Genomic DNA, 10,000 nt, shown 5'->3' with positions numbered 1-10,000 from the left:
TGGAACATTTCAGTTTTTTTAAGCACTGGCTATACTCTGATTAATTAATAACCAACCCATTGTCTTTTAGGGTGAGGGTTTTATTTGTTTCTATTGTAGTATCTTTACATCCTCAAATTCTGTTTTCTGATATACATGTTAATCCCAGTTTAAGCCACTTTATATTGCTGCATACTTCAAGTACCCAACTGAAATATGTAACCCCCCCTGCCCTGCCTCAGTCATTGCAAGATTAAGGATTCAATGAAGGGAATAACACATTACAGGCCAGTTCAGAGGTTCAAAAAACATAAGTCAGGATGAAAACTAGCATTAATACAGTAATTTCCTTTTGTTATGCGAAATACCCGTAGTTGCAGGTAGTCGCTTAAAACATTTTTGGAATAAAGTTTTTTTTAATCCCAACTTGCTTTTATTATAGAGTGAAAGTTTTACTGAGGAACAGGTTTTGTATTGAAAATCTATTAGCAATTTCATTTAAATAAACTGTAACTTCATACAATCCACCCTAATAAAATAATTTATTCATTCAAGCAGCATGATTAAAAGAACTAAAAAATGATTATATTTAATTAATCATTAAAATCCCCAGTTCCAGTCAATATCTTGCTTTTTCACTGTTCTAATGTATGTCTGAATTACATCTCCTTCCTTGACATCAGTGAATTTTTCAAATGATAAGCCACATTCTGTTTCTCTTTTTGCTTGGCTAATGTCGTCTTGCCCTCGCTTCATGGATGATAACTTACCTTTATGACAAAAGAAAATTATGACATTTCAAAAATATTCATGTTGTGTTGGAGGCTCAAATCAATTCTAACACTTTCGAGAAGTTATAACAATGATTATAAGGACTGACTCTTGCAACACTGTATGACCAAGCAGGCAGCTAAGTTATGGGTTTATAGTTTCATGTAAAACAAAAACTACCGATCCTTAACAAAACGCTTTTAAATTAATAGTGTGATGTAATAGGTTACCATAGCAACAGAGATCCATCTAAGACCACAAAACCCAATTCTGTGACTGCCGGAAAGTAAATTAACAGGCTAATTATTGAAACTCTTCACAAAGTTTAAATTTACCGTATATCAGCATTCTTCTGGAGTGGATTCATAGCTGGCCTCATGATTATCAGAATATTTCAGGGGGCTCTGAATCTATAGATTTTTTTGACTTTTCATAGGGTTTTATCATAGCCTGCTCATCAATTTCCATATAATTACAGATGGGGGCCAGGTCACCATGCTACTTTTTGAGAAATAAGGTAAGGTGATGATGATGCTATGCTATGGTGACCTAATAATTTAGATATATAAGAGAATCTGATCGGAGGGTCTGCCCACCAGCTCCCCCCCGCCCCCCTCCCCCACTCCTGAATTATTCAATTTGAAGTGCACTGAAATGCTACATGTCTCTCCACAAATTTCAAAAACAAAAAAAAATTGCTCAACATCAAAATTCTATTATATGCTGTTAAATTGGCCTTGAATTTTCTGTAAATTACATGTATATTTACCTCTTCACAGTTCATGTATGTATTTAGTTATGAAACGTTAACTTAAAAAGGCAGCTCAGAAAAGAAATCGGCACCTGATAAGCACCAACACAAACTCACCCTCATATAAGACTTCATTATTCCGTATTACACGATATAAGTTATCACGTGAAAGGCTTCCTTTCTTTACACGGCAGCCAGCCACTACTGCTTTGCGTGACCCAGTTAGATGAAACACTTGGAGAACAGCAGCCTCACCAATGGCTGTCTCTTCTTCCATTGGTGGCAGTCTGTTTGAAAGTTCATCCTAAAACAAGATTACCAAATCAGATTTCAGAAGCAATACATTCCATCATGATATTTAGTGGCTGGGGGCATTGAAAGCTGACATTAGAATTTTGAACACTACTCAGATGGGAGGAGGGGGTAGGGATGGCTTAAAGATTTAGTGGCTTAGTGGCTCAGATGGGAGGATGGGAGCAGGGACAATGTGGCCCAGGTTCAATCCCAGACTTGTGGCCATCTGCAGGTTAATTAAGTTTGTTGTTGGTTCTTTCCTCTGCTCCGAGAGGTTTTTCTGTGGGTTCTCCAGTTTTCCCCTCTCCTCAAAAACCAACATTTCTAAATTCCAATTCGATTGGATACAGAACCTCCCTGAAACCACTTTCGGATGAGTGGAGCTTCCTGGCTGAAAATCAAAGTTATTACAGATGTACCTAAATGATTTTTTTGCATTAAACTTGAAACTCAAAGGCACTGGTTACAGTTACAATCCTGGAGGTGAAACCAGGTATAGATTGGCATTTAATAGTCTCACCCTGCTTTTACTGTATTGCCACAATGACAGTTGGTGTGCGCTTCCCATAAAGTGCACTGGAGCAAGCTCCCATGAGCCTGCAGTTTTTGGTTGTTCTCAACCTAAGTCGGAAACCGGAGACAAGCGCCAGCCTGATGGGCCTTCCTTAGTCAGGCTCGTAACAGAGACAACCTAAGTCGACAAACCTTGATATCCTCCAGGAGCTTGTAAATGATCTTGTGTTCCCTTATGCTTATACCCAGCCGTTTTGCAAACGTCTGCATTTTCCTAGAAATCTTCACATTGAAACCAAATACTGTACCTAAAATAATGTCAAACCACATTTTAAAAATGGCTTAACATTATTGCTAATGACATTGGTGAGAAAACGGATATTTTACATTTCACTTTGTCATCTTTTTTGTGAGCATACATGTGCAACCTATTCCAAAATGGCTGCCATTTTAGTATTCTTTTAAAAGTTTCCATGCAAATTAGCCCTTATGGCCTTGTTTAAGGTTAAACATTCTTTTGAATTTTGCGTTTGAAAGCGAGGCCATAAGGGCCAATTTGCATGTAAACAAAAGAATACTAAAACTTAATGGCGGTCATTTTGGAATAAGGTGTATTCATGTTTCCGATTTAAGGCTACAAAGGCAGCGTATACTATGACAATGTAAGCTATATCGGTCACCTTAACACGACTGTGCTACATAACTGTAACATACATAACACATTTCAATGCAGACAATCAAAGGACTGTGTTTAAGAATGGACTGTATATAATCAAAGGACTGTATGAATTAAAAAATAATCACTTCCACTAGTGACTTGGTTTGTCACCCCTTATTTTGCCAACCTGCAGCCATTCTTTTGGCAAAGAATCCCCTATTTTATACCCTCAGTCATCCTTATAAACTGGCAGGCAATTTGGCTACAATTTTGCCATTGACAGCACTTCTTTAAATTATTAAGTAATTTTGTCCTACAGCCACTTAAATGAATGAAATTAGAGGTAATTTGCAGTGTACATTTAACGTTAGTGACACAAATTTACATCTTTGAGGTCCCTGACCTTTAAACGTTTCTGCAAGTTTTACGTCATTTTCATTGACAGGTCCAACTTCAGCGCACAAAACATTTAAGGAAACCTTTCTAGATTTGTATGTTTGGAGAGCATCATTAATAGCTTCTAGTGAACCATCAACATCACCTAAAATGAAATGAAATAAAGGCAAACATTAATCACAGAACATTAAAACAAAAGCAGGATCTTTAGCCATGCTTCCAACCCAAAACATACGGTCAGGTAAATATCATTGTACCCCAAGAATATTTTCAGCAAATTAATATTATAGTAATTATTAAATTATAATTATGATGATGTTATAACCCTATCAAAGTGGTTTAAGGGTTTACCTTAAATTTTATGGTGCATGTTTAGATCACACACCTTTACTGTGTGATTACGGGCAGGTACACAAAAAAGGTCACAGGTCACAAGTCAAATGTTTCACTAATACAGCAACAACCCTAACTGTTTACCAATGCTACCATTAGGCCTAAAAACGTTTGTTTAGGCCTAATTAGGACCAAGGCTGGGTTTGATGAATGTTTGGGATTCTTTCTGTGTTAATTGGTAACACAATGAACTGTGACCTCATGTTATGTACCTACTGTGTGATTGCTATGACTAGTTTTATAATATATTTCCAAACAAACATCTGAAGAGATGGCAACAACGAAATTATTATTTCAGCATCACTAACCTTTTATAACAACATTTAACTTATTTGAGCTGTCATAATCCCTGCTCGGCATCTTGGGTGCAGGATCTCCTCTATAGCTGAGTTCAACATCCTGAAGCAAGTTATGCTCCATTCCAGAGAACAGTTTGCTTTCCCGCAACACTGCCTTTCTTTTGTTTATCATATCACAAGCTTCTTGCTGCAAATTTTTAATTGAATAAATTGTTGTGTATCAAAAACATTATTCTGGCTAGATTGCTTTTCATTGACTACAGTATATTATTTTATGAAATGTTGTTTATTCTTATTGAAATCACTACGTCACAATAATAATATTATTATTACTAACAATACTTTTAAAGACCAAGTACTATATACCGGTAACAATCTAAAAGCTTACATGTAGATGTAGGATTTTAAAAAAACTTTTCCTCAGGACTTTAATAATATTATACCTCTGATCTGACTTCAATAACTTCACCACCTGCTGAAGGAAGGTCCCTCCAGCCAACAACCTCTACAGGAGTTGATGGAGTTGCCTCTGCTATCACTTGACTACAGCTGTCGAACATCAGACGAACCTGTAATGGCAGCAGTGAAATCACAAGGCAGTTCAATAATGCAGTGCAACTACAGCACAACATGGGTGTTGGTCAATGTTAAAATCAATCTCTCTGCTAGAATTAAGCAAATGTTGTTCTCCTGGACACATCCATTTTTGAGTCCTGCACAAGTTTACAAGAAAATCAACGAAATACATTGTACTGAAAGTTAATAGTTATTTCTGTCTCATGGCTCAAATAGTAAGAGGCATGCATGGATCTACATCACAAACTGCTTTGCATTAAATAGCCTAGCTTCGAATTTAGCAGCAACAAAGGAACAGAGTAGAGGTCCAGGGGAATAATTAGCATCATATTTTGTTGAAAACAAAGGAGAATGTGAAACTAGCCTATTTTGTGATATGAAGCAGTTTATTGTTATTTACGCTTATTTGTTATTTATTTTTTGTTTGAGCAGGTTGAAGTTTTAGCAGCTATTCAGCTGATGTGGACCTGCTATACCCACCCACCCATATACACATAGAGGACAGCCACAACACCCGGAACTTCATCCCCTACTCTTCTCGAATAGTGTGTGGGTTCTTTAACGTCCCACAGGGAACTAATGAACATGGAAGTTATTTGTGAGACGGGACCTCCGGCTTATCATCCTTATCCGAGAAGACTTGAAAGTCTAACCATTTGCAGATGTAATTACAAAGGCAGCACTTTCTCCTCAGTTATTTAAAGACCCTGAGTGTTGGTCCAGCCGGAGTCAAACTCACAACCTCCCGCATGACAGCCCGGTGCTCGGTTTGTTGTTTTGTCATCTAAAAAACACAACACTGCACCACACTGATAATATTTGCAAGTTTATGTCAAATTTGGCACATTACATACAAAACTGTCAGGAAAAACGGGTGATGTGTAGATCATTTTGAGGGGTTGTGTCCTAAAACAAATTCCTTTTCTTTTAGTCTTTTCAACTTCATTACATTTCTTTGAGAAACGAAATGCTTCTTGGTGGTGGTACCTACCTTTGCAAATGTTTCATCAACCAGAATAATGCTGCCTTTCTTCAAGGTTCCATTTTTGACCAGGACTGTTGCAACAGAACTGAAATAGATGACAACAAGAATTAGTAAAATAGTTGTGAAAAAGCCAACTCTGACCTTTGCACTGGACAAGATGTCAGTCATTTCATTCTGGACAACAGAGTGCCAACATCAGTATAAAACCCCTGACTATTATAATAATAAATTATAATTATTATAGAATTCCTGTGCAAAATTTAACTTACAAACTCTGTATTTAATTGCCTTCAACTTCAATATTACATGTACGTAATGAATGAAGGGGTAGTTTCTAAAGAAACTGTGGTGCTGCGTCGGTGGGGAAGTAATATACAAAAATTTGGTTTTATCTTCGTCAGAGCGAATCCATTTGCTCTGATGAAGGGCTAACGCTCGAAACGTCAGCTTTTAGAATCTCTGTACGGTGGCCAAATTATTTACATTATCAACTCCGTTGATAAAACCAAATTTTTGTATACATGTATGTAAGCCATCTTGGATAAGCATTCAAAGCAGTGTTGAATTCCATGGACTAAGGTTAAAGAGCCATCTCTTTAATAATCAAGGTCCTTTTCTGATTCGATATGGAAGTTTGGCTGACAGTGACAGCTTCTTGTATTGCACTAAAGGAGAGCAGTAGTCAGGTTTGCCAAATGAAAGGAAGACAGCTTTCTGGGATTATTATCTGGACGGGTGACCGTCTAGAGATAATCCAGTCAGGCTGGAACAGGAGACACCAACTCGTTGATTGGAGATGGGCTGAGTTGTTTTTAGTTTTTCAAACCTTACTCAAGACTTTTTTTTTTCAGGTACTCTGGTTTTCCTCCCTCATCACAAAAAACTCCCAGTTAATTACACCTGGTAGTTGTGCTAAGCTCCAGAAACAAAAATAGACCATGATATATTATAGTGGCTACCAGAGGCATTCAGCCTAATCTCATTGAGCACCTTTGATTCAGTACCTAGGACTGCAAACATTAATAAGGATGATTGGCAACACCAGCTTTTTCAAAGAAGAATCATGCACAAAAATTGCATGAATGCACACAAGTACCCTTTTCCTTTGTCTCTCCTGGACTCCAGAACAATTCCTTCCACAGGGCAATCTCTTTTGGCTTTTAGATCATGTAACTCAGCAAGGGTTATGATTGCCTCTAACAGTCCTTCAAGGTTGGTTCCCTGGAAAGCATAATAATTATTTTGATAAAGAAGCCTACAAAATCTTTATTTTTTTCACTTATCAATGGTAACTATAACAAGCAAGCAGCTTCAGGATGACCTTAAAAGTACAAATTAAAAATAATTTTATATGACACATATCAATTAGGTTTAAGGTCCGAAACCAAACAAACTATAGGGACACATAAGCAACTATTTTAATCAAAATAAGTCAGAGTTCTAGTTAAACCCCTTCAGCACACAACAAATACATATGTCTGCACCCAACAATCACCATAACCTAGCTATATGTACATGTACTGGTATTATCAAGCTCCAGCAAAGGATGAGAAAAAAAAACCACTTATTTTGTATCACTAACACTAAGCTACTTGAAAAGGATTTTCCTCATCACTTCCTTTAGGCGAGAATATTGTAGCATTAAATAGACCAAAGAAAGAGTGAACGAAATTAACAGGCAGGATTGTCCATATTTTGCCTCCACTACTCAACGGGTACATGCAACACAACAATGTTCATATATGGGCACGTGGGCCAGACAAGCCACTGTGCTGTTTATTCAACATACCGGTATATGCAGAAATGTACAAATATCAAGTATTATAAACAAAAGAACAGAAGCACCAAAGCCGGACATGAAAACCCCCAAAAAAACCAGCAGGTGGAAAAAACACAGGGAACGTGTGCCCCCGACCAAGGCAGTGGTGCAACCCTTGGGGTTTTAGGGTATGGTAGTGCCTAGTACCCACACCAAATTATGGGTATGTTTTTGGTATGTATAAGTTATGTCAAAGGTATGGCTTGACATACACTGTACCTATAACATATCTGTCACATATCAAAAACATATATATGACTACCAAGAACATACTTTAGTCTGGTATGCAAGAGGTAGGTCAGTGATATATACTATAAGCATCAATAAACACACAGTCAAGTAAAAAAGATAAGAAACCCAACACGGTGAGGGCTGACCGTAGAATGCCCCACCTTCCCCTTCCTAACAATCGTGAATTACAAACTCAAATCCCATTAAACTCACTGCGAACTAAGACCCTCCCCAGACCTCTGATACGTGCCGACAAAGTAGTAATTTTTGATAATACGGTGCAATCACAAATTACATGATGCAAGAGGAAGTTGACGAAAACTACAATTTTGCCCAAAATGCATGCAGCAATTACAAGTGACACCAAGCAATGAATTTTACAAAGAAGTAGGGTTTTTTTGGTATAACATTAGTAACATACAAACGTTTGACAAGGGATTGACTTAAAAGAGTAAACAATGTACAGTAATTTGAAATCATCATCATCAATACCTTTAATGCTGAAACTTCCACCGACTGAACATCTCCCCCGTACTCCTCAAGTTGTATCCCATGTTGAAGGAGCTGTTGTTTTGTTTGTTCCTGTGAAGAAAAGCGAATATAAACATGAAATATTACATGTAATGAAAAGGCTGGCCTGCATGCCACTTAAAAATGGAAACAAAAAATAAGGATGCATTTTAAACATACCACATTGACTCTTGGCCTGTCCACTTTATTAATTGCCACAATTATAGGAACTGCAAGTACAGTTTTAAAAAATGAATTTTACTGATTTCCCTGTGTATAATATACAATGTAGATTGACCCTTCATGCAAGACCTTCATTATTTTCTTTACAAACAGGTTGTTTTCATTCATGTTAAAAATATGAAAGGAAACATTGTTATGCTATAACCTACACTATTACTAGTACTCTTGTGATATTACATTAAAACCTAGATTTTTCATCTTTACAACTGTTTAAATTCAATAAAAGCTATTAAAAAAGTAAAACCTCACTTATACATGAGAAATTATGCTAGCACAAATATTGTAAATGATTGTCGGTGAAAATGAAAGTTTAAGGACAGTACCTACTATTGTTATTGCACACCACATGTTCTGTGCATCTCAAGATACTTGGATTTCCTATCGGCGGTGCTTATTACAGTGTAATACAGGGATATTTTTGTGCGGTTCAAAACTATGCAGAGAAAGCAGAACTTAGCAAGTGCTCTTGGTATCCAAAAAGAAAATTGGGGGTAACCTTGCATATAGAGATAATTAAGCTTCAATTTGGCAAAAAACGCCTTCCATTGCTTTGTATTTTAAAGCTTTTTACAAATATTGTTGAATAATTATCTTCGAAAAATGCGTGTTTACCCCAATTATTTTTTTGGATTTCAATAATACTTGTTAAGATCTGCTTTTCCCGTATATTCAGGAACCCGCGCAATACCTTTGAATAGTAGGCACCGTCCTTAAAAGTTTTTTCTTCTTAACAGTAACATGGCATTATGTTTTACCTCTCGCATTTGTTGCATGCTTTATAGATTCCACTGTTTGTTGCTTAACTCCTTCATCTGCAGCAACCACAAGTATGACAACATCAGTCACGTTAGCACCTCTGGCTCGCATTGTCTCAAATGCTGCATGCCCAGGAGTGTCAATAAATGTGATAGTCTTCTTTCCTCCTGAGACTGGAACTACAGGTAAAAACAAAGCTGAATAAAATCTAGAATCTTCTTTTTGTTCTAATGCCATTTGCGTCCATCCTTGTGCGAAGTTTTACTATTCAAACGTTAACGGCTTATCCGGTTATGTATCACTTTTGACCAATGAAACGTTGGCAGTTAGATACGTTGTGAAATTGACAACGTTTTTGATGGCATACCAGTATGTTTTGTTCACATGCTCTCAAAGTTTTCAGGTTTTTTGTGCGACGGCATACCAGTATGTTTTGTTCACATGCTCTCAAAGTTTTCAGGTTTTTTGTACGAGCGTTTGGGTTTTGCATGATTGCCCTAATAACGTCTCTGCGCATTTTGCAATGGAGACAAAAAAATTCAAAGTCAACAAGTTTGGAATGAGGTAAATTACCATCCAGAAGTCACTTGAAATCAAGATTTTAAATGCCCCTTGAAACATGGAAGAGTGTGTGTGCGCAGAATGCCCCAGACACAGAAATATTTCCTCCTCGATCCTTCTAGTTTCACTTCGGTTTCATGTGTGTTTTTTCTCATAGTTGCTGAATCAGATATCTCTTCTTGGTAAAGTATACCAAATTCCATATTTCGTGTCTTTGGAAACTCACGGGAGATAGATGTTTATAACTCTTCCAGATTCCTAAGCA

The 10,000-nt window shown here is 37.0% G+C and overlaps 1 protein-coding gene across 1 annotated transcript in view; it reads right to left on the bottom strand.

Moving 5' to 3' along the window:
* Positions 1–10,000, bottom strand: part of LOC138025958 (translation initiation factor IF-2, mitochondrial-like) — a 20,486-nt gene that overhangs the window by 227 nt on the left and 10,259 nt on the right. The window contains exons 8-18 of the mRNA XM_068873107.1: positions 9,174–9,353; positions 8,356–8,405; positions 8,158–8,247; positions 6,712–6,836; positions 5,622–5,700; positions 4,498–4,623; positions 4,064–4,241; positions 3,370–3,507; positions 2,501–2,616; positions 1,619–1,805; positions 1–749 (exon numbers count right to left, since the gene is read on the bottom strand). The exon at positions 1–749 is cut by the window's left edge and continues 227 nt beyond it. Coding sequence (XP_068729208.1) covers positions 580–749; positions 1,619–1,805; positions 2,501–2,616; positions 3,370–3,507; positions 4,064–4,241; positions 4,498–4,623; positions 5,622–5,700; positions 6,712–6,836; positions 8,158–8,247; positions 8,356–8,405; positions 9,174–9,353 — 1,439 coding nt within the window. The 3' untranslated portion in view covers positions 1–579. The remainder of the gene's footprint in view (positions 750–1,618; positions 1,806–2,500; positions 2,617–3,369; positions 3,508–4,063; positions 4,242–4,497; positions 4,624–5,621; positions 5,701–6,711; positions 6,837–8,157; positions 8,248–8,355; positions 8,406–9,173; positions 9,354–10,000) is intronic.

This window comes from Montipora capricornis, chromosome 12 (assembly GCF_036669925.1).
Source record: "Montipora capricornis isolate CH-2021 chromosome 12, ASM3666992v2, whole genome shotgun sequence".
NCBI lineage: Eukaryota > Metazoa > Cnidaria > Anthozoa > Scleractinia > Acroporidae > Montipora > Montipora capricornis.
The sequence above is the reverse complement of the archived record's forward strand: the minus strand, read 5'-3'. Positions and strand labels throughout refer to the sequence as shown.